Source organism: Spodoptera frugiperda, chromosome 3, assembly GCF_023101765.2.
Source record: "Spodoptera frugiperda isolate SF20-4 chromosome 3, AGI-APGP_CSIRO_Sfru_2.0, whole genome shotgun sequence".
Taxonomy (NCBI): domain Eukaryota; kingdom Metazoa; phylum Arthropoda; class Insecta; order Lepidoptera; family Noctuidae; genus Spodoptera; species Spodoptera frugiperda.
In genome coordinates, this window is record NC_064214.1 from 4,740,564 (window position 1) to 4,765,753 (window position 25,190).

Here is a 25,190-nt window from a genome sequence, read left to right on the forward strand (position 1 = left end):
CCGGTCAGATATAATAAACTAAACTATTTCACGAAAGTAGACTTTATTTGATTTTTTTGTTATAGATCGATATCTACTGACCTGACCTACAATTTTTTCGTAAGTCATGTTGACATTTTATAAATGGTGTTTCTAAAGTAAGAAGTAATAATTTTTGTTTAAAAACACAATTAGTATTGCATTGACTTGCAATATTTAATAGGAAACTGAATTAAATTGTAATAAATATAAAAATAATAATCAAAATGACAATAAAGTAAACATTAGGATTATAAACACTTCCCAATTAAAAACACACCGTTAAACACTCGTCTACCAAACCTCACATTTTTAAAGAAAGCATTGCACAATTTTTTTACTCGAATGAAAAATAATCACCCTGTGCAAGAATGGTTAACGGTTATACCTTATTTACTAGTCGTGATAAACGGTACATTACCTCCGGATAATCCTAACACTGTTAGCTTAGAATTGAATGTGATACTTAGCTTCCATTCTGAAAAAGATTTCGAAAATAACCCTGCACTAAAGAACCCTATATAACATAATTATAAAAGTGATTTTTTATTAATAAAAGTGATAATTAAAATGAATTTGATAAAGAAATCAATATGGATGTATGTGGTGTTTATAGGAGGACATTTGTTAATATCAACTGAAGCTCAATTACAAGTTAATGATACAGAAGAAATAAAGGTTGATAAGAAAAGTGAAATTTTGTCCAGAAGAAAAAGGTTTATCATATTTCCTGAAGGCAGCTCTTTACAATTGGGTAAGTACCTACATAATCATAAACAGTACTTTAAAAATAGTGATAAAAATAATTCTATTTACGCAAATATTGAAACAGAATACTTTACACCTTTAAGATAAAATCAGTGACAGTTTTAATAATATTTTATTATTTCGTCATGTTAACGATATTATAATAATTATAACAAATGGATACTATTTAAAATTCATGCACAAACATGTGGGCTTAACGTGGACTTAACGATGTAGGCATTTTCAACCAACCAAACCTTTGACTGATGCAGAGACAAACCAGTGGTGGATGAACAAAGCAAGCACAATCCGGAAAAATAATAACAAAGTTACATAAATATACTTATAAATATTGTTAAAAATTTACAACAAAGATAGTGTTTTTATGCTTAATCTCAAATTAAACCAATATATATATATATTTTTTTATAATCGTTCTGTTATACCTTTATTTGTCAGCTATTTTTAATTCACAACTCGTCCACTCAAATCTAAAGAGCCACTTGCAAACATCTAAACAGCATATTGGATGCCACATGCTCCTCTATTACAAGCGAGCAATTCCACAGAGCTCCTAATAAATGGACCTGTGACATAAAGTGCTCCTCAAAACACGGAGAACGTTGTTATACCAGATTCTGCCACATCATTTATAAAGTAAATCCTCGTCTAAATTAGGAAATGTTTGCAGTACTTTGAAAACGGGAACTGGGTTCGTCTGCGAACTAATTTCTCTGAATGAGATTCTGTTAGTGTTACAGTGTAACTTTAGTGGGAACTTTGAATCGTTAAATATACCAGTCCTTAATACAATAATGGATTTACAGAATGTCTTGAATTATGTTAGGTAGTTGTATCTAAGTTGGTTTAGTAGGTAAATAGTAAAGAGGCTGACAATTCATTCTGTGTAATTTCTTCAATAGAGTTTTGCCTTTATAGAAAAATATTTTTATAGTAATCGATAATGTTTACACAGACCAGTAAAATCTCCTTCTCATAAATTAAAATCAATTTCTCTGTTCGTACATCTCTATACATTTTTTCAATGCATTTCCAGTATTCTGCACAACGTACGCAATGATCTTCAGAATCGGGGACATCTTTCTGTACGGATCGACAGCTGCGTTGGCCTGGGAGTTACCCCAGGACCCATATTCACCCTTCAACCACAAAGCTGATCCACTCCATCGAAGAGTTGACACCAAAGTGATATACTATACTAATGAAGATGGACAAATTATTGACAAGAAGCCATATCACAGGTAAACCTCAAAGAAATTGGTTAAACCCAATTCAAGGTAACCTCAAATACTTAGACAAAGTTAGAACAATGGTCTGAACATACCTTTTGAAATGTATTCCGAACAGACTTGTAACATATGGTTTAACTTCTCTCAAGCTAACCAGCCCTAACATCTAACTTAGACAAATAATTGATGTCACTTCTAAAGTAGAAACTCCACTTCCTAAAGTGTTGGTTTTTTAATAGAAATATTTTTTTTTAAAAAAAAGATTAGTCTTCGACATATTATATATTTATCTAATAATACTTATAGTACATACAAATACACAAATAAAAACATTGAAATTCTGTGCTATAAACTAACTAGACAGACAGAGCTAGCATACAAACTATACGAAATTACAACCAAACTTTGCATGAACAACTTTCAGAAAACCCATAGTGAATCCTGCTTTCGCAAAACGCAGCGTGGACCAACAGGGCAAAAAAGGAACTTTCGAGAAATCGAAAATAGACAGGAAACAGATGCATGCTTTGGAAAACAAACGGGCATATTTGAACGGAGACATGATGCAGCAGAGAGTCGAATTTCACAGAAGCAGTCGTGCCTCACTCTACCAGAAAATAGAAACGATGCTACATGGGTGAGTGTTATGTCGTACATTGGGTTGTCCGACGTGCAAAACCATTTTGGTGTTCGATTGCCTTTTTATGGTTTCGTTTTTGAACATTCTAGAACTTTCCCAATGTCTTTGTGATAGCCAAAACATTGATTATGGACATTAAAATACATTTTACAAATTGCTGTATTATAAAAAAAAACTGTATATAAATATACGTCCATCTTATTTCCAGTCTCGGCGTGAACGGGAAGCACTGTGTGCTAAAGTCTTTATGCCTGGTCGGTCAAACGCAGGATCATCCTCAAGGCATGTTCTTCCAAGAAATAATGAGAGCGGTTTTCACGTGAGTACTGGTCTTTAAAGTTTTTAAGCCTTTCAAACTTTAACATAGTTGTAGACATGTTTTACCGTATGATGTAAATACATAGGTGAATTATGGAACGAGCGCCTAGCTTCACTGACAGACAGACTAACGGACAATTCAATTTGACGTTTCAAAAGTGCCTAATTTAGGATGAATTGAAATAAATGCTTTGGCTTTGACTTTGACATTGATACTGCTCAGTACTACCAGTAACGAGAGCGCGAGTGGCGCGATTGGTTGGTTTATTCGACCTTGCCAATCAAGGTTACAGTTGGTATCTAAGAAGTACCTTCTAATAATACTCATTTCTTATGACTTAAATTAAAATTCATGATATTTTTATCGAAAACACAGTACTAAAACATCATAATTACAAATTCAAAGTTACAAAAATCTGATTATACACAGAAGACCGCAAAATTAAGCCTCGAGTAATTAATTTGAAATTGAATAATTAAGAATATAATTATAGAGGTACTGTTGAGAGTGGCCGGATTTTGAAGGAAGATATTTGATATGGACCTTGTTTGGAAAAGGCTCTGATTTGAAAACTTGGTATAAATCAAACTAATTATTTATTTATTCATGACTACTTTTCATCTTGTAAAAATTATGAATTTATCAATTTTGTTACCTATTATTAAAGATTTAGAGTTTAAAATTGTACAATAATACATTTTATGTATCAATGAATGATGGAAATCTATTTCGAATGAGAAATAAATAGGGTTCTGAGATTTTGTAGCATCCTGTATGTATGCATAATTTTGCTGACACAAGCACTTGTCTGACGTAATGTGTTACACACGTTTGTTGTCACGTCTCTGTAATTGGTAAATTAATGCATATTATATCTAATTATAACATAGAAATAAGTCTTTTATATTACAATCACATCACACAGTGCAAAAACAAACAAATGGCAGCTATTTGGCGTCGAACAAAAAAAGTATGACGCAAATCGGCCCACAAACTTCGACGTAATCATGTACATTAAATACATAAAAAAAAATACAGAATTGATAACCTTCTCCTTTTGGGATGTCGATTAAAAATCACATCATTAGCCTATAAGTGGCCACTGCTGACCAAAGGCCTCTTCTCACACAAACCTTTCTCGTACAAAGCGGGTTGGCTTGTTGGTTATCGATTAAAAATAACTGTGAAGAATTTAAAGTTACTGATTCTTGTGTTCCTCGTCAATAAAATATAGAAACATAGATCATAGAAACAAAATCCATAATATTAAATATTTTATTACATTTTACAGTTTACCGAAAAACTCAGTGGGCGTTGAAGACAAACACGCGGCATACGACGCTGCTCTCTCAGCCACGGGTTCCTGTGATGAACTGTATCCAGAATGTGATGATCCCTCACTCGAACCAGACTCGCCTAGATTTTCATACTGAAGCTTGCAGACGGGACACTTTTTTGTAGACCTCGTTAGACTGGACGTTAATTTAGAAAGATAGATAGGAGCTATTGCAGATTTTGAAATATTTAGATTTATGTAATCTAGTAAATACTAGATTACAACCTACTAAATTGTACAATTTAGTAAGTTGTAGACAAGATATAAAGTTATTTTGATAAGGACCATTTAGCAATAGCAGATGGAAAAGTATAGAAGAAAAGTCAAAACCTTTACTTAAAAGAACAGCCAATTACAATACCTATAAATAAAAGTCATTAACACGTATATAAACAACCTATAGTCAAATATATCAACCGTTTTTCAGCTCTTTCTTAATTTTGCTTACAAAAATTCAAATGTAAGAACAAAAAATGCAATAAAAGTGTCAACTAATTCTCACGTGTCTATGACCTCTCTGGTTGATTTACAGACTGCGTCTGAAAGTTCAACTAACACTGGTCGATTACTGTTTGCAGTTTCTATATAAAGTGGAGTCTTGTGTTTCCATTTTTAGGGACCAGCGGTTCACCTTGTAAATTTTTTAAGGGTTTCACTTTGAAGAAGTATACGTTTGAACTGATGGTTATAGCTGCCTGGTTTGTAAAATGAAGATAATTTTATACAGTATGGGGATCACTAATATCACTTAAATGAAGCTACAAGTATTAGTAGTCCACAGAAGCATAATACAACTAAATATTTCAACGAAAACCAAAAATTTAAAAATTGAAATTTTTAAACAAAATAAGCTCAGCTACATGTTCCTTGACCACACTGCACACAGCTGTAATGTTGTAGGTTGTCTAGGAATGTTACAGACATGTGGCGCGGCTGATGCCACTTGAAACTTTTTGGCTTACCTACTGGACCTATTTCACTCACATTTCAATCATCATTTCAAGTCAAGATGATAACTAATATGTGGTTTAAATTAGGTCATAAGAGGTTTTGCCGTACTGTATAAATATAGATTTATTAAATTGCTATTAGAACATCCTAGTAATGATTACAACCATATTTTATATAGTAAAGTTTTATTCAATGACAGTAAAGATATCAAAACAGAGTTTACTACTAGAAGATAAAACTATCATAATACTTATACGTTTAGAGTAAAAAATATGTTATTACCAGACCAATATTTTAAAGTGTCGTTAGCTTTAAAAGAAATATGAATAACTTAATTGGTAAAGGGAAATTACACTGGAGTAAAAGTAATATGATTTATTCTGTCGGCAAACCGTTCGTCGATTGAGTATTGGCGATCGGTTTGCTTTTTTTATTTTATTTCATAGATATGTAAGAGGTGTAGTTGTTAAGTATAAAATCGTGTTATTTTAAATAATAAATCTTTGATCTTATTTTAAACCTCATATCGTACCTCATTACAAGTAATATTCGATGGTTTTGCTCAATTATTGTAAGTTCAATAAAGTATTGATATGTGTTTTGTTTTATTTATTATTATTACCTGCGCCTCTATCACGCAAACAGCCAAGAACAATGACTTTTAACCACTTTAAGTAGGCCTACATCGTTCTTTGTTTCTAAGCAAACATTTTATGTTTTTAACAGTTTAAATTGTCGCACGAATATAACAGTTAACCAATTTACATAGTGTTAATTGGCTGTATCATTTGTAGGGTTTCTATATTTCAAAATCGGTACAGTACATTTTATGATTTACAACGGGCAACTCTGAATAGTGTTTTGAAAATCGTATTTAGAATCTTTCGAGTTCGACGTCCATGTGGCCAGTTCTAAATAAAATCCGTTAGGAACAGGTTGCGTTCCTATTTCGAAATAAGTTTTTGAATAACTGTTCCAAATATGAATAGTTACTTTTCATATTTCGTAACGTTCCTAGTTTTACAGACAGTAATTAGTGAAAATGTAATAAGGGACAATGAAAATAATACGACAAATGAATTCCACGAGGAAAATGAAGGATCAAGAGCGTTGTCGAGACGAAAGAGATTCGTAATATTCCCAGATGGAAGCTCCCTGCAACTGGGTAGGTGAATACTTATATGTGTTAAGCATTTGAACTTTAAGGGATTATAAAATTAATTTGGACTACATTTCTGTGATGAGAATGTATGCATGTGTGTGTAACTTGTGTGTTTAGGTGTATGTAGTACAAAAAGTTTATTTGACATTCTTGAACTAAATGTCAGGACTGTTAATTATTGTTAATTGAAACTTAAACTTAACCTAAGTACAAGTCATAACACTGACCACCGTACTCAGAGATATTTAATGGTTGCTTAACCCAGTCCTTGGCAATTGTTTTTATAAACAAAATCGTTAAAAAATCATTAAATGTCTCTGAGTACGGCAGTAAGTTAATTACTCTAAAACTTATGTTATACGGTCATTCAATTCTTCATAATCAAGATATAATAAGTTTCTTGTCAAAAATTGTATTTAACATTGCAATTAATCTTTACACAGAAACGGATAGTTAGAGTCTAATCTGTTTAGACCAGCAAAGCTTAGTTAGAGCTTGTTTACAGTTCCGTGCAAACCCTAACACTAAGCGAAACTTATGCAACCAGATGTTGTGATAATAAATTGATCGTCTGCTTCGAAATTTTGAGTTCTGATCTTTCCAGTCTGATAGCAGAAGACAAAAGAAAAAAATGCAGTTTGTTCATAATAAGAGACGTGTACAACAAACAAACTAGTACATAAAGTAGTTGTAGACGATATCTGAGATCACTGAGCTTTACTGACAGACAGACTGATGGATAATTTGACGTTTCGAAACTGCCTAATGAATGATTAATTGAAATAAATGTTTTGACTTTGATTATCCGAGATCAGCTGATCAATGAGAACTCAATAGTTTAAGATCCGTTTCCAAGCTTTACTATATTACATACATATCAAACAAAAGACAAAAGATATGAAAAAAAGAACAAAATGAGAAAGACTGTTTTTGGCTCAGAGATCAGGATCAATCAATCTAATCAGCTTTATAGATATAATTATACTGTATCACAGGAACTTCTGTATTTGCTTAAAGTGTCATATTGCTAATTCAAATCCTTCTCTGTTTCCAGTATTCTGCTGTCAGACCATGGCGTTGATCCCCATCGGTGACATCTTCCTCTTCGGCAGCACCCTCGGCCTGGCCTGGAACCTGCCCACCGACCCCAGCATCTTCACCAATTTGAAGGAGTACGAGAGACCTTTGAGAAGAAATGACGTGGTCAAAACTATCAACTACTTGGACGAAGATGGACATCTGATTGCTAAAGTTCCTTATAAAAAGTATGTTTAAGAATATATTGCTTGCTACCTTCTTGAAAAGAGTAACGATGGAGTTTCTTGCTCGTTCTTCTCCATACGAAGCTACACTTTGGACCGAGCACCTATTTAGCTTCACTGATAGACAGAGTGATGAACAATTCAATTTGACGTTTTAATAGTCTTTAGTTAAGGATTAATTGAAATAAATGCTTTGACTTTGTCATCATCCACATCCTTGTCAGTGGATTACCCTACGGATCCTCTGTATAATATGATGGGGATTCTCATAATGTCCACAGTTGGAAGCCTGGTTATTGGTATTTAAACTATTTAAGAGTTCCAGTTTCTGTTAAATGTGTACGAACTGCCGACTTATCCTCTATTATGTCACTTAAAACAAAAAATGTCATGATGCCAACATGTCCAGATTTAAGTTCGAATATTTTTTCAAATTATATTTGCAGCATTGAATTAGTTTATATCAAATACAAATCGCATACAAATTAATTATTAAATTCAGTCTTTCTAGAAGAATTGAATGGAAAGAACATTTTTTATGAAACCAATTAAGTTGTAGCACCCTTTAGTATTTATATATTAACTTATTAATTTTTGAACACATTACTTTCCAGGAGAATCATAGTGAATCCAGCGTTCGCCAAAAGAAGCATAGAAGACGATGACACACTATCGTTCAAAGAAAAACTAAAATTAAAAATAGATCGAAAGAAGATGCATGAGAGGCATTTAAAATTAGATTATTTGAAGGCTCAGCATTTAGACAAGAACAGTATAGAGTTCCATAGAAGCAATCGAGTGGATCTGTACGAGAAAATAGAGAAATTGTTATCTGCGTAAGTAGTAAAATATCAGTTTATAGTGGTTAGTGATGTGATTATACATATACAAGAACGATGATACAAAATAAAAAACGAAATCCTCAGATTGTCACAGTTCTTTTAACTGCATCCTACAAAAATCTGGAGCTGCGGACTACCTGGCGGGTTTACCGGGCCTCCGGCTCGAAAAACAGGAGTAGGAACTAAGCGGTTTTTGTCAGTAAGAGACTGACACCTCGCGCAAGGCGGGAGAAGTCATATAGTAGTACAGCCACATAAAAAAGTCCCACAAAAATGAATCATTGAATTCACTTTTCTAAAAAAATATTAATTATCATGACTGTATTTTCAGGACGGGTCGCGATGGACGTCAATGTGTGCTGTACAGACTGTGTGAGGCGGCCAAGCGGCCTACAAGTCAGGGGACTTTTATCCAAGAGTTCTTCAGAGCTGTATTTACGTAAGTCAAGCATTTTAGTAATATTTTTATACATATGGATAGGAGGTAAATTAACTGATGGTTTACCTTATGGTGAGCGATCAATGTTGCCCGTGGCCATCTATAGTACTAAAGGTTACAATCACAAGTGGGACATACCGTCCTTTTAAAAAGATTTTATATTTTCTTTACTGTTTGAGGGATTTATTGGTTTGAAAATATCACAGGAGTTCTACTTACCGTTAAAAGCTCACTATATAAAGTTTTCGAGAAAAAAATATAATTATAGTTGTATATTGTTTCAAATCGTAGGACAAAACATAGCTGATTGTCACAGACTATTGGCTTGTAACAATCCGCTGTAGAACCATAAAACTATAGGCCACTAAATTAGAGTGGCAACCGGATTGGAGTTCGCTATTTAACAGGTTCAAGTTGATCAGAGATCACCGCTACTACACAGTTTCTAATAAAAGTGTAAGGGAAACAGGTGTGAGGTTATGTATGTGTGTGTCACACTCTATTTTTATGTTACTCTCGACAAGAGCAAGAGTGATGAAAATATTCTACAAAAAAAAAGCTTTAATTGTTAATATGTATCGTTCCAGGTTCCCAAAAGGAGAAGAATTCCAGTACGACGAATTGAATGAGTACGACACAGCCCACGTTGAGTCTGACGATTGTTCAGCACGGTACCCTGGATGCGAAGACTTACATGAATCGATATCAATGTAAATAAAATAAACTATTAAGAACAAATGTGTCTTATTTCCTAGTCAATATTCAGACTAATAAATTAATCCAGGCTATTAATCTTTGGACAAAAACCTCGATGTCTAATTATAACCTATTATGAGAACTGAGACCACCTACCAAAAATATTATTTTGTTGTTTTCTTATCCCAAAACTTGTTAAAAAGGCTAGACCTATTTAGCACTTCATTGAAATTAACCAGCATTGCACCAGCTTACCTAAGGTAGGGAAAGAAATTTCCTGATGGGTAAAATTATCCATACGAATAAGAATATATTATTTTTGGATTCTATCTGATCTGATCACACGTCTCTTGGAGAATGTGCAGATGATTACAAACTTTATTTATGATCCATGTTAGATGTAAAGCGAATTTACTGGGTAACTTGGTCGGAGTGATACCACGACCTCATAGAAAATTGGCGTGTACTAATACTTGCGTTATGTTTCTCGCCGTGTGAGTAAGGTTGCCAGAGATTCAATACTTCTCCCCACTTTCCTCCTTCATCCAATCCTTCTCCCCAAAAGGCCGGCAACGCACATGTAGCTCCCAGGTGGTTCATAGGCGGTGCCGATTACTGATTGCTTGCGATCATCATATCGGCTGTAAGACGTCCACTGCTGAATATAGGCCTATTCCAATGACTTCCAGATAGACAAAGCGATCTGTATCCAGTGGCTCTCTGTGACTTTAATCAGATCGTCTGACCTCCAAATGGTTGGACGTCCTACGCTGCGGTACACGTCTACCAATCGAGAACTTTTCTGCCGATTGCTTACTATCAGGGATAACCTGACCTGTCTGCTTGTTTGTCAGCCCATACCCAAAATAAACTCTGAACTCTTGTAACTTGGAATTATCGAATGTGACATAGATGTGCTATTAGGTTAATGCGGCTTTTTGCTTATTTCCGACTTACAGCATTTTATGATCATTTTATTTTTTTAAGTTAGTTTCATTGTTGATAATGATTAAAACAAAATAATATATTGTTAAACTATGATTTTAGAGAATACACAAGATTTAAATCTACAAAAATATTAGACAATAATTACATACCTTCATTCTTCTTGTTTCACGATACGTTACGCGCATCACAAGGTGACAGCTGACGCAACAAGTGCATGCAACATGTTCAGTGACGTCTTTAGAGGACGTTAACGTTGCAACAACGCCCTGAATCAACTCACTTTAAATAGAGAGAAACTAATATTTATTTTAATTTTTTTTAAACCTTTTTTTGCTTTTTTCAAAGAAAATGGTGTTTAATTTATTGTCTATTGGTCTGTTGATAACTACCTCAAAGCGTAAGATGCTACCAAAATAGGGAAATAGTCCAATATCTTGTTCGGCTTAAAAACATTAAACACAGACACTCTAATGAGATCTAATTTGCTTTCTTTTCCAAGCTAAGCCAACAATAGCTTTTAACATCCGGAAAATAACTGTAAACCAAGTAACACGGTGTTATTAATTGAAAAATTCCATTGTTTAAAAATGGCTGCCTCCAAAGGCCGATTTCCAAAATGACAGGTCACTACAACTAGCTTTTATTAACGTGACTGGCCAGTTCCAAATACGCGAGGCTAGCATGCGTTGCATATTTTCAAATAACGATTTTTAGAATTCAATTTCGATTTTTAAATTTTAAAACATGAATAGTTTGCTATTAATAATTTTGTGTTCACTTTTGCGCACAGTGATTACTGTGGATTTGATGGCCTATAAAAATGATACGATTGATGAATATCACGAAAATAATGGAAAATCAAAAGTGTTATCAAGAAGGAAAAGGTTTTTAATATTTCCGGATGGAAGTTCATTTCAATTGGGTAGGCATATACATTTGTTTTTGTCGTTGTCAGGCCTTTGCCGTGCAGTGGGACGATCATGGCTGAAATCTAAATCTAAATGCTAGGAAAATTGTCATTTGTGTTAAATACTTATTTAAATTTTCCAGTGTTCCTCTACCAAACCCCTGTGTTGATTCCGATTGGTGATATTTTCCTGTTCGCTGAAACTGCTGGCTTGGCTTGGTTACTGCCGACGGACCCAACCATATTCCACACTTTGAAGGAGTATGAGAGACCTCTGCGGAGAAGCGATGTGGTTAAGACCATCAACTATTTGGATGAAGATGGAAGGCTGATAGCTAAAGTTCCTTATAAAAGGTACGTAGAATCACAATTTTCTGATTTGTTTTTCTAGTAGTTTAAATTACTTGAATAAAATACTTATAACATCAAAACGTTGATAGCTTACCATCAGGTGATGCGTTTGCTCCTTTTATTCCATAAAAAATGGAAATATTCAAATTTTTAGCCCAGGCGGCCTTTAATTCAGCTAAAATTCTCAAGATTCGTACATTAGCATTTTAGTAAATTGTAGAAATTTATTTCAGAAAACTTATAATCACTCCAGTCTTAGGAAAGAGGAGTATAGACGACCATTTGGTATCACCAATAAAGGAGAAACCCAAAATAAATAGAAAGATGATGCATAGAAATCATTTCAAGACAGGACATTTAAAAATTCATAGTCTAGACAAGAATAGTAAAGAATTTCATCGGAAGAATCGGCTGGAACTGTATCAGAAGTTTGAGAAGCTATTAATCACGTAAGTACCTATGAATGTATTGCAAGTCTATTGAAATATCAACAGGTCTCTTTTTTACTAATTTTTGCAGACTAATAGTGATTAAGGCTGCCTCTAGATTAGAATACGACAAAATTTTCCAAAAAATAATAAGAAATATTATGTTGACTGCGTTTTTGCTGTTTTCTATATGTCTCAAAACTTCGTGTTGTTTAGTACACGGTTAAGAGAGTAATGACAATCACAATGTCTGTTTTAATATTTGTTTCTTTTAATTCCATGTTTATGATTACAAAGTATGTAATCATCTATTAAGTATTTTAACATTAATCTTCCTCCCATTTAAAATCCTTGATCCCAATTTCAACCCATTAACTTCAACCAAACACAAAAGTTGTACAGAACACCCCAGCGAAGGTTAGATGCTTAGCGTGTAATGTGTTCGCCACAATAAAGCATTTCTAAACAGCTTAACGTAATCTGTGCAGGATGGGACGAGACGGGCGTCAGTGCGTTCTTTATAAACTATGCGAGGCGGCGCAGCGGGCTCCGAGGCAGGGGACATTCTTGCAAGAATTCCTCAGGGCTGTGTTCACGTGAGTATCGATTTTCTCACTTATGTTGTATTCTGGACTGGTATTGCGAAGAATCTCTCTCTTCTCTCGTTAGCCTCCTCTTAACTGGATTTTTGGATTTTTATTGAAGTTAATAACCAGGATTGGTGTATGGATTTTTGGTCTAGAATTGGACTTCTTTTTCGATTGTGCTAGAAGTGTCTAAGACAAAAAGCGGACTGATAGGTTCCCCATTTGGTCTTAGGCTCAATTTTCAATACCTATGGTAAACGTCTTCCGGCTGATGATGATGATGATGATATTGTATATTTTATAGTAAGGGACAGGAAAATTTATAAGTGTACTTGACCAAGGTGTTAAGTACATTCGTAAGAGATACTAGGCAAGGAACTCAGTTGCGATTTAAGAGTCAAAAAGTTATATAACGTAGCTACAACAACTGAGAATTGGGCCAAATTAATATGTATCTATTTTTAAATGTCTTAAAGTTGACTTTTGACATGTTTTTAATGATTCCAGGTTACCAAAAGGTACAGAGTTTAACAAGGAAGAACACAGGGAGTATGACAAAGCTCATGTTGCGAACGTTGACTGCGTGGCGCGATACCCTGGCTGTGAAGAAGTACATGAATCTAATTTGAAATAAATTTTAAGTTTAGATTTGGTTTATTTATTTATTGTAGGCCATTTATTTGGTTTCTTATGGTATAACCCGGTAAACGAACAGACGGATCACCTGATGGTAAGCAATCGTCACCACGAACGGACAACCAAAACACCAGAGGCGTTACAAGTGCGTTGCCGGACTTTTGGGGGTTAGGAATTTAAAGGTTGTTGTGGAATTGGGGATTGGGAAGGGTGGTAATTGGGCCTCCGGCCACACAATGAAACACAACGCCAGCTTTGTTTCACGTCGGTTTTCTGTAAGGCTGTGGTATCACTCCGGTCGAGCCAGTCCATTCGTGCCGAAGCATGGCTCTCCCACTGCCAATGATTTTGGGTTGCCAATCACGTAATGATAATAATATATGTCTAGCTTACACACACACACAACGTCACGCCTTTTTATCCCCGAAGGGGTAGGCAGAGGTGCACATGCACATTACGGCACGTAATGCCGCTATACAATGTACACCCACTTTTCACCATTTTGTGTTATAAGTCCCATGTAATAGGGGGTGAGCCTATTGCCATATCCTGGACACAATTCCAGACTCCGTGCTACTACCGAGAAATTTTCGAAAATCCGATAAAAGCCCAGTAATACTTTGCCCGACCCGGGAATCGAACCCAAGACCTCTTGTTCGGCAGTCGCACTTGCGACCACTCGACCAACGAGGCAGTCTATCTTACACTACTCTAGATACAGAAATATATCGAAAGTTGTTTTATTAGTTGGAGCTCTCTGGACAAAAATTTCGGTAGCCATGTTGTTTTGGCTATATAAAACACAGCCGTCATTAACGCAGCTTTTTGAAACTGCTTCCGATTATAGCGTTAAAGTAAATGTTGCTTAACACGATCCAGTGGTAACATGTTGCATAAATTTTTTCAACATAATAACAAAATTTATACGAGGTTTATGTATGAAGTTTCCTGATTAATCATCATAGGAGGATCCTCCTTTATTTAAGGAGGTTTTTGGGGTATTTGTAGCTACTGTAGATTTTTTGCTTTTTTATGTTTATCTACATACATCTTATGTAAGAGTAAAGAATTTTGAAAACCAAAAAAGCCAATAATATTCACGTCTAATGGAATTTCTCGAAATTAGTATTCTAATACTAGGAAACTACAAATAACCCAACTTTATGGAGAAAAACGAGTAAGAAACATAACGTTGTATGTAATCTTTTTCTAAATTCATTAAAATGCATGTTACTAACATAAAATACGTGCATATGATTGAACTGTTCGTGTATTCTGTTTGTAAGTGGCCGACAGTTTACTAGTTAGGCTAGGCGACAGGTTAGCTGTGACTAACCTTCATTATGATCTAGTTGCAAAACACTCGATGCTACTAACTTGTCCCTTGGCTTCGTGTGTTGTCTGCCAAATTAATTTTGCGTTTTTACTGAGATGAAATGTTTTAGACATAATTTATTCCGAAGGCTATTTGTTGCAGTGGTTGGGACTTCTGATTTGGTAGTTTACATATTTCGACATTCAGACATATTATTATGAATAGTATTTTTTGGGGATGAATTGACTGCATCGTTGGCCGAGTCGTTGCAAGTGCGACTGCTGGGCAAGGGGGGACTCGGGACGATAAAAAAAAAGAAAAAGAAATACAATTGTTTTTAACGAACAATTAAGCCATCTCCACGCAATTCTATTTATGTTAACAATCAGAAACGCAATTACAGTCATATTTTAACGGTTAATTATTAAATGTAGTTAGCGCAGCGTTTTCGTTGAATCGGTAACATAAATATGAGGGAGAGTAATGTGAATAAATGTTATTAATTATTTGCTATTTAAAGTTACGTGATTTTGTTTGTAATTAAATATTTACCTTAATATTTTGTTATTATACCTACTGTTTATTAATACGAGTTAAAACATCACGTTGAGTTTTTAGGGTTGAACTTTAATTATATGTTTTCTTTGAGTTGTAAATCTGTACAAACGTTTATACTACAAAGCTTTTTATTCTCTTGTATTTATAAAATTAATACTAAGCTCTACACTCTCTACTAAGAATTAGTAAGTATGGAGAAGAAACACTGCTTAATGCACCCCATGTTTTCAAAAAATCATCCAATGATTTTTCTTACCCTGGGCGGGGCGAGAGAGAGTGTCAAACTCTTATTGACTAAAAACCATACCATCCTTACTCCTGCTTTTCGACCCGGAGCCCTGGTAAACCCAGTGGTTAGTACGCAGCGTTTAATGTACCCTATAAAATAAATAGGTCTTAATAACGATCGTGAAGCATTTACAATAAATAGTTTCATAATAATTAATTCTATCTAACAATAAATGTTTCTACAAACTCTTTAAAACCCTTGTCAGACTTTTAACTACCAGGACGTCAGAGAGTAAAGAATCCTAATACTTCCTACCCAAGGTCTTACGAACATAATTTAAACATAATATTAAATAAAGCAAAAGCTATTTGAGTACTTTTCTTACGTTGTTTTTTCCTACTTGAAATTCCTTCCTGTGTAGAGAACATTTTTAATATATTTTTCATTTTCCGCTTGTAAACATCGGGTTTCTCTATCAAGTGGCTGAGATTGGATGCTCGAGTATTTTTTTCTTGGAATATTTTATTCAAAGTGTTTTAGAAATATTAGTCTGTGAGTTATGTGGGGAATATGGTTTTATGTGTCAGTTAATGGAACTTAAAATCGTGCTTCTTTTTGTATGATTTTTCGGTAGAACGGTTTTTTATGGTATAAACCGGTAAACGAACCGGATCTCCTGATGGTAATCATGACACCCGTAATACCAGAGGCCGGACTTACAAGAGCGTTGTTGGTATTTTGGAGGTTAAGAATATTCTAAGGATTTTTGGGGATTCGGGGATAAACTCACACGACGAACGAAACACAACGCGTGCGTTGTTTCACGTCGTATTTTGTAGAACTGTGATAGCACACCGATCCAGCTGGGCAATTCGTCCCGAAGCATGGCACTCCCATGCTTATGAACTATCTGCCTTCAAAAGCCAAAGTGCAAAACCTCCATTTTTTAAATCGTGTTATATACCTAATTCTTGTAAGTCGGAAAAATACTATGCTGTAACAAAATCTTTTTAGCCATACGCGAGATAATCGCACACAAACATACATACACACAGAGGTCAAACTGACAACCTCTCTTTTTTGGAGTCGATTAAAAATAACGCACAAACCGACAAACAATATTCAAAATAAGGGTCAGTTTATACTCCTTGGCACTTTTCATTAGCATGTTTCTCAAAAACAATTTGTCGTTATTTGCACAAAGGTTTAAATTTTATGCAAATATGTTAAGTACGTGAGCCATTGTTTCAGTATGCATGTCAGTCGTTTCTTGGAATTTGGAAAGGGTAACATTCTTTGAAGAGTTGTACCGTTGTAAGTATATAATCTTAATCAAGCTTATTTACTGGTTAAATTAGTTAATTTGGATGTAAAAACATTGAAAAACAGTTTTTTTTTATTGACAATCAATCTTAAGAGCGGTCTAGTCGGCCGCTTGAATTTACTTATCAGTGTAGCAAATATACATGCTGTTCCACCCTACAAGTGTGCAAGTAAAATATACACATTACATATTCATCAAATAGTAGAATGAAGATATTTTTCTCCGCGGGGAAGGCGACCCCGGGAGATATGAACAATTATTCTTAGTTGACAATGAACTTAAATGATTAATAGTATTTATTTCTTAAGTACTAGTTTTGATATGGATAACTCTTTTTGTTAATCATGGCATAAGTAAGTATGAAGTAAGTACGGTTAGCGCGGTGGCTGGGTAACCGGCTGCCGCGAAACGTGTATTGTAGCGGGTTCGATTCCCGTACGGAGCAATTTTTGTGTCATTGACAAATTGTTGTTTTCGGTATCATGTGTATGTGAATTTGTATGTTTATAAACGCACCCACGACACAAAACAAAATACTTGTGAGGGGCAACGTTTCTTTTTTTAAAAAGCTTTGCTTTGTTTTTGCAGAATAATATGAAACCGTTCGTCTTATTACTTTTGATAAATCTAATCTCTTTTGAAATCAAAGCAAATGTAACATCATCAGAGGAATTGCTATATAAAGATGTTCACCTTGATCAGCCTACTAAATTATTGTCAAGAAGGAAAAGGTTCCTGATCTTTCCCGATGGAAGCTCATTTCAAATAGGTAGGTGGAACAATCTTCTATGCTGTGGGTAAGATTAATGTAATAGGATTGCACGGTTGGTGCAGTGGCTGGCACTGGCTGTCTTGCAACGTGAGGCTGGTTCGATTCCTGTACGGAGCAACTATTTGTGTGATGCATAAATTGTTGTTTTGGGACTGGGTGTCATGTGTATGTGAATTGTATGTTTGTAAACGCACCCACCATAGTATTTGAATTCTAGTTCATGTATGATGCATTGCCCATGACTGCCCCATTGAAGACGAAAGGGGTGCGAGCATTATATGGTCACAAATTCTTTGGTTTAACAAACTAAACTTAGAGTATCATCATATTTTAGTTTTCTGTACACAAAACCACGGATACTTACAATTGGGGAACATCGTATGGTTTGGTACCACAGCGGCTTTGGCCTGGGAACTGCCGACAGATCCTGGGGCTTTTGACATGTTTAAGGACCTTAAGGCCTATCAGGGTCAAAGAAGATACGATATCCTGTACTATGTCGATGAAGATGGAAGGGTTGTTGATAAGGTTGAGTATAAAAGGTAATTTTATTTTAAAACTAGCTGTGGGTTTGGCCCGCGACTTCTGGCAGCATTTGGGATTTTGAATTATTCTATAAAATCTGTATGAAAAATCAGAATCGATTCAGTAGGTATTCAAGTTTTCTATATCATGAGATCAAAACAGACGTAGCTACTACATCCGTTCACACAAATACTCGTAATTGTCGTTCGATGAGGAGGACTAGTGGGAGGCATTTGCTCAGCAATAGACGTCTTCCGGCGGTCTTCTGGATGGTGAACCAACGCACCACCACCCTCACCCTCACCTCACACCCATAATTGTACCTGTACCCGCACCCGCACCCGCACCTGCACCTGCACCCGCACCCGCACCCGCACCCGCAATTCATGTGATTTAAGACATCTCTTTCATTCATTTGTAGTGCCAAAATATAAAGAAAACTCCACTGAACGGTACGGCTCCACAAAACAGTATCATAGTCACAATAAATTAGATTTAATTAGAAAGAACTATTACTAATCCAAAATCTATTTGTATCCAAAGGAAAATCTTAATAAACCCAGCTCTAGCCAAAAGGAGCGTCGATGCAGCCGAAAGAAATAAGAGAAACATCACAAAGTTCAATATAAAGGAAATGCATGACTTGCAGAAAAATAAAATGCTCTTCGAAAATTTAGATGCAACAAGAATTGAGCACCATAGGACCGAGAGACAGAAAATTTATGCAAAACTGGAAAAGTTTTTGCAAACGTAAGTAGCATTCGTAAATGTACGGCGGGATTTATTTGCTACGAAACTTTTTAATATTTTTAACTATCTTCCTTCATTTTATGGGGAAATCCGTAATGTGATAATATACAAATTGTGTTTGTTTATCTGAAAAGTTTTATGGTGACATGGTTGTCTCTATATCTTGTGTTACATACTGTTTGTAGTATTGTAATATTAAAATAAAACTTCCCCGTCTTCTATCTTCTTCAGCACCTCAATTTTTTTTTAAATCATGTAATATCTCTATGACCTTTTCCTAAGTATGAAAAATACTATGCTGATATTTGCATCAAAATCGGTTTCGCCAAACGCGAATTGTGCACAAACATAAAAACAGGACCAACAGAGAACCTCCTTTTTTTGAAGTCAGTTAATAACGGCTTTTTGAAAATATAAGATTGTAAAAATATACTATAAGTTTTCCTATTAAGTGTATTTATAAGAATTTTTGGGATTACAAACAGATTTTTTTGAGCATTGGCCCACCTCCTATTACATGGGACTTATAATACAGATGGTTAAAAGTGGGTGTACATTGCAAAATGGCGTTACGTGCCCGTAATGTGCACCTCTGCCTACCCCATTGGGGATAAAAGGCGTGATGATGTTGATAAAAAGAGATTTTTTATCCAAATACTGTTACTAAAGCACTTAATTAATTCCATTAAATATTTATTTTCCCAGGTTAGGATGGGACGGCAAAGAGTGCATCTTGAAAATGTTGTGTGTGACAGGCAAGCGGAAAAGCAAACAAGCATCGTTTGTAGGGGAGATTCTACGGGCTGTGTTTACGTAAGTGTATAATTAGTTAAAGGAAGTCTCTTGGACTAATTTCGTAATGAAATAATTATGTTGTGGTTCGTAATGGTCAAAGAATAGAAGCTGTTTTGGAAGTGGATAGAAGAATGATAATGTTTATTGTGGTATTAGATCTACTTCGATAAAGGATTAAGAAATTGACAGAAAACGTCGTTTTTTTTTGAGGGCTGAAATGTGTGAGTGAGATTACCGAAGATCCAATTATCGATTTTTCCAATCTCCGATTCCCCAACAAACCATAAATACCTAGGCCCCCAAAAGGTCGACAACGAACTTCGGGTTTCGGGTGTCCATAGGCGGCGGCAATTGCTTACCATCAGGTGATGCCTGCCTGGTGATGTCTGCTCGTATACCGGCCTATACCATAAAAATCTCTGTTCTTTGATTCTATAGTTGAAAAAGTACATAACAATAGAAAATGTCAATAAAAAATCTACTCCAACAAAGTCAAATTTACAATAATACCAAAATTAAAACAACACATCCCTCAGTCTACAACACCACAAACTTTGATCTCATAGAATTCTGTACACCTAATAGCCAGACGATGTACTCGGTATTTCCTTGTGTGCTAAACTTGGAACATAATTTCAGATTACCAAAAGTCCTTGACACCATGTCCGAAGTTCATAAGCACTATCATTATGCCCCAGGGTCTAATGGAGACTGTTCAGAACTGTACCCTAAATGTGAAGCCATTTCCATGGAGTAATAAGGAGGATACAGTAAAAATGTTATTGTTTATTTTGTATTAGCAATAAAATTAATGGTTGTGTTGTTCATTTTTCCTTTTATTGGTTTATGTATTTTTGTGTCGATTGATTTATATGTATGTAGGTACCGATGTGTGTGCGACATGTAAAATATGGACACTTTTCAGTTCTGTTATATAAACTACATAATATTAATGTTCGTACTGTTTGGTAATTATTTTGTAGTTATATTTTTGTAATTATATTTTATTTGTACCTATTTATTTTTGTGAAATAAAAGTGTTTTGATTTATGAAACATTGCGTTCATTTGTTACAATTAACAAATCAGTAAAATTTTTGAAGTTGATTATAAAATACAATTACAATATCACCAAACCAAAGGGACTGAACAATTTAAAATTATAAAATTAAAACTAAAGAAGGAGGATCACAATGCATACAAAATTACCTCACAAAGTATCATATTAATAAGCCCAGGTTTCCCCACGATGTATTCCTTGACCATTTGTAATAATCTTAGAAAGTACATCTAACTCGGAAAAAGTCACATTGTTACTGGCCGTTGGTAGGTTTCGAACCCTCATGCTTGAGAAGCGAGAGTCTTAAACCTCCGGGTCACCACGATGTTGAATTAACATTCAACATGAATTTAAATACGTCAATATATTTATTACATTGCATAACAATGTACGTCTAAAAGTGCAGAGTCGCATACACACTCTAATTATTCGAAGCGACACTGAACTTTACAACCACGCACCACGCACTGCATACAAACATTAGCTTAGTATGGACTGACTGGCCGACTGGTGAACTTTACAATAGATATAAAGAACTCTTAAAGAAAAAGTCATCGATACAGACATAAGAGTGGGGTTTAGGTTTTGAAACGAAATCGGATTGTCATTAAAATATTAACAGCTAGTTGATATTTAATACTGCTGCTAAATAAAAAGCAGACATTGAAATTGATGACTAGATATTGAAATGTTTTTAGAAGAGCTGTTTAGAAGAAATTACGAAGAGTATTTAAAAAACATTTATGAGAAAAGAAAATATAAATAACAGCTAAAAATGACAATTGGATGAACCGCCCAAACAGATATTATCATCCTAGATCGTTGCACTTAGCAATGCATTTAGCATAATTCTGTATGCACAAATAATTATACAAATTAATCCTTGTTAAGCACTAATCTAGCTCAAACTAGTTCACACCGATACAAATGTAGGTCTTTCAGTAAAAGCAGACGTTGGTAGCACAACCTGCTAAACAGATAATAAACAGACAACAAGTAAATTCAAAAACATTGAGGTCATTGAACTTAGAAGTCACATGCCTATTACGGATTTTGGACAACAAATTGCTTTTGACTTCAGTTCTATTTCAAACAAGACTTTGGACTAACAAGAAACCAGAGAAAAATAATCAATTATATTTAATGGTTTGGAGTGTCCATATGACGCCATCATTGTCACGTGAATCCCAGTACAAATGTGTTACGTATTGTTTAAACCTTTAGTTGTTCTCTTTGAAGGTGGAATATGAATGTACAATACTTGGTGATAGTTTTCTTAGTGATTGAGTTGTTTGGTGTGAATGCAAGGAAGGGTTGTGATAATGTGAGGACTCCATTGAACGGTTTGAGGAAGAGGAGGCATTTAAATTTCCCAGAAGGAACTAATATGGTTGTAAGTACTGTTTATATGTTATAAAGAAAAAGTAAAATATCTCTGGACAGTGCGTCTAATGTTAACATTTAGACTACTAAAGTGTACTATGCTAGGTCTTTCTTTTAATCATGAATATTTTTTGGTAATATAAAATAAGGAATCTTACAAAATTCAAACGCTGTGACTTTGTGCGTTTGTTTGTATGTTTGTTACTCAATCACGTCAAAACGGTAGAAAAGATTAGGATGAGATTTAAAACAACGGTTGATTATAGTCTGGGTTACTTTTTATCTCATGTGAACTAAAGCAAAGCCGAAGAGAGAAGTTAGTTTGATATAATTATTGTTACAATCCTGTGTTTCCGGAATACATTATAAAAGTATCCCCAAAAAAATAAGAAAGTCACCAATTAGTGTAGATAAATAAATATCTTAAAACATCAAAAGGACACAAAACACACTTCAAGTTGACTTAATTCCACGACAACTATCACAGAGACCAACTTTAAACAACTTACTCAGGATAAAATACAAGAATCCTTAAGTTTTTATGAAAACTCATTTCTTTAGTCTTCGTTATGATATATTATAATTTTAAGCTTAACTGTGATAATGGAAATGGTACCGAGGAATTTAGTCTTTATAATGTATGAATAAAATATATACTTTTATAGTAGTTAATGTAAATGAATTCATTCATAAGAAGTATTTTTCAACTATAATCTTCTGTTGTGGACATGGTGATGCAGATGTTTTACTTTCTTTATATAAAAGTCAACTAATTATCATTTTCATAGCTGAAGTATTCTAAAACAAAGAAAAATTGATATAGCCTCAAAACTGACGCTTGTTTCTTCTTTTTCTACATTCTTCCTTCTCCAACCCAAGAATGAGATGGAGTTTTTAAACCTATATTGAATACTAGCTGGCCCGGCAAACTTCGTATTCCCATTCAAATCTTCTCTGGACTTCCACAATAATTCAAGAGCAAAATTTGTCAAATCAGTCCAGCCATTAAGTTTTAGACTAGACTAATGAACAGCAATAGATTTGTATGTATATAGATGTCTTCTCTATTTTCCCTTTTTCAAAACGGTCTTCTGAAGTATTATTTTTTTTCTTTTTCAGTTGACAATGTCGGTGCTCAAAGCAATAATGGTGCACGCTCCATCAGGTTGGAATGTTGCCGTTGAAATCGATGTACTTTACCCACTGTTAAGCCAAGAAGTGACAAATGCTTTATTCAGAAAGAAGCTTCATCATCGACAGAAGAGAGAGTTTTGGGAGAAGGTGCAAAATGCTCTTGAAAGGTAAAAAACTTTTTACCTTTTTTTGTCTTCGAAAGTATTAGTATTAGGTTCAAAGTACTGAGTAATATTGATTGTATTAAAAACGAATACTGCCGAATAAATTCCTCTATTAGGGTGCTATGTTACGTTGCTGTAGATACGTTTGGTTTCCACCAATAATATTCATTGGTACACATAGCTTACCACTGGTGGAAACGGACTTAGCTAAGCTATGTTTTTATATAATGATATTTTATAGATGTATGCTATGGATGGCTTCCCTACCATCGATACACATCGCATCCTCGAGCTGCGCATCATCAACATCGCACAGTTACAGAGCTTAGTATTGGTGGAAACGGTCACATAATTTCATAGCTTAGTTATCACATCTTCGTAACATAGCTATCTACATAGCACATCTCTGGTGGAAAAGTACGCTTATAGACTCCTATATCCCGATAAGCAATTTTGTTTTTCTTAGCATTCTATCATCGTTTTATTATTAATCATCCACATTATTTGTTTTCTTATGAAACTAAGCATTAAACCATAACGCTTATTTGTGAGAAAATTCTTCCACAACACTAAGTTTTCCGTAACAAGTGTTCAGTAAATCATTTTGTTTTCCAGTTACAACTTGAACGGTCGCTCTTGTATTTATCGAAGCATATGTGAAGCTAGAACACATTTGGCTCCACCGGGAAAGTCTTTGGTGCATGACATTTTAAGGGCGATATTCTTGTAAGTTTTTGTCTTTACAATTCTTTAGTTGATTCTTTAGAAATGTTTATGAAGATAAGGTTTGTGAAAGACTTGGAAATAACAGTCTGCGATGGAGTGGTTGATAGATGTTCGGTCATTAAGAATAATCTATGGTGTTAATCATTATATTATCGGCTTACTCACGTAATTGTTCAATCTTCCAACGTAATTGTCCAATCTATTGTGGATGCGAGAGGGACAAAATCATATTTAATAAGGGAAATATTCAAAACAGCAGAAATCAATTTCATTAATGTAAAAAGAACCCTTAGTATGAGTTCGCTTTACGTTTAGCGCGTTCGGCGCTCTGATTGGTTAGTTTATTCGAGCCGGCCAATCAGAGCGCCAAACGTGCTCTCGATTCAATTACTGTAAACGTAAAGCAAACTTGACTGCCGGACGAGGGGTTTCGGGTTCGAGTCCCGAGTCGATTAAAGAATTACTGAATTTTTCGGTATTTCGAATTTTTTTCAGTAGTAGCATGAAGTCCAGAATTTTCACCCCATTATTACATAGGAATTATAACAAAAATGGTGAAAAGTAGATGTACCTACCATTGTACAGTGGTATTACGTGTGCTTTCGGGGATAAAACGCGTGACGATACTAAAGTTAGGGCATTTCAATTATAAGTTGTTGGTACTCAATCTTTATCTTAAGTTGTCAGCTACTATTGGTTCTCTGATTACAACAGCGAAATTATTGGCAGTAACGTCAATAACAAAACTTTGCTAAACCAATAATATAAGTGTTCGTTTTTGTTTCAAGTGCCCCGGTCCACGAAGAAGGATTTAAGATTGAAGTTAATGAAACTTACAACGAACTATTGGAACCAAACGTGTGTGAAAGAATCCACGATTGCCCCATTTCACTACTGGAAATTATTTTAGGTTTGAATAAAAATGCTTACAGTTAAA

General features: G+C 34.7%; 5 protein-coding genes across 5 annotated transcripts; all 5 read left to right on the forward strand.

Annotated features, from left to right (window-relative positions):
* The first annotated feature begins 405 nt into the window (after nt 1-405).
* LOC118274372 (uncharacterized) lies at nt 406-4,505 on the forward strand. Its single transcript, XM_050705544.1, has 5 exons — nt 406-772; nt 1,823-2,027; nt 2,440-2,652; nt 2,864-2,974; nt 4,266-4,505. Exons 1-5 carry the CDS (start codon nt 589-591, stop codon nt 4,405-4,407), a joined length of 855 nt encoding a protein of 284 aa, XP_050561501.1. The 5' UTR covers nt 406-588; the 3' UTR covers nt 4,408-4,505.
* Nucleotides 4,506-6,060: 1,555 nt separating this feature from the next.
* Nucleotides 6,061-9,704, forward strand: LOC118274027 (uncharacterized). The gene is made up of 5 exons (XM_035591363.2): nt 6,061-6,426; nt 7,478-7,688; nt 8,300-8,521; nt 8,859-8,966; nt 9,554-9,704. The coding sequence occupies exons 1-5, from the start codon at nt 6,243-6,245 to the stop codon at nt 9,678-9,680; spliced, it is 852 nt and encodes a 283-aa protein (XP_035447256.2). The 5' UTR covers nt 6,061-6,242; the 3' UTR covers nt 9,681-9,704.
* A 1,511-nt stretch (nt 9,705-11,215) lies between these two features.
* LOC126912945 (uncharacterized) lies at nt 11,216-13,517 on the forward strand. Its single transcript, XM_050707498.1, has 5 exons — nt 11,216-11,532; nt 11,661-11,871; nt 12,102-12,317; nt 12,785-12,892; nt 13,391-13,517. Exons 1-5 carry the CDS (start codon nt 11,355-11,357, stop codon nt 13,515-13,517), a joined length of 840 nt encoding a protein of 279 aa, XP_050563455.1. The 5' UTR covers nt 11,216-11,354.
* A 3,331-nt stretch (nt 13,518-16,848) lies between these two features.
* On the forward strand, nt 16,849-20,804 carry LOC118274030 (uncharacterized). The gene is made up of 6 exons (XM_050705926.1): nt 16,849-16,935; nt 17,534-17,714; nt 18,052-18,259; nt 18,786-18,992; nt 19,698-19,805; nt 20,427-20,804. The coding sequence occupies exons 2-6, from the start codon at nt 17,540-17,542 to the stop codon at nt 20,542-20,544; spliced, it is 816 nt and encodes a 271-aa protein (XP_050561883.1). The 5' UTR covers nt 16,849-16,935; nt 17,534-17,539; the 3' UTR covers nt 20,545-20,804.
* Nucleotides 20,805-21,834: 1,030 nt separating this feature from the next.
* On the forward strand, nt 21,835-25,190 carry LOC118274371 (uncharacterized). The gene is made up of 4 exons (XM_035591841.2): nt 21,835-22,239; nt 23,349-23,530; nt 24,143-24,253; nt 25,042-25,190. The coding sequence occupies exons 1-4, from the start codon at nt 22,093-22,095 to the stop codon at nt 25,187-25,189; spliced, it is 588 nt and encodes a 195-aa protein (XP_035447734.1). The 5' UTR covers nt 21,835-22,092; the 3' UTR covers nt 25,190.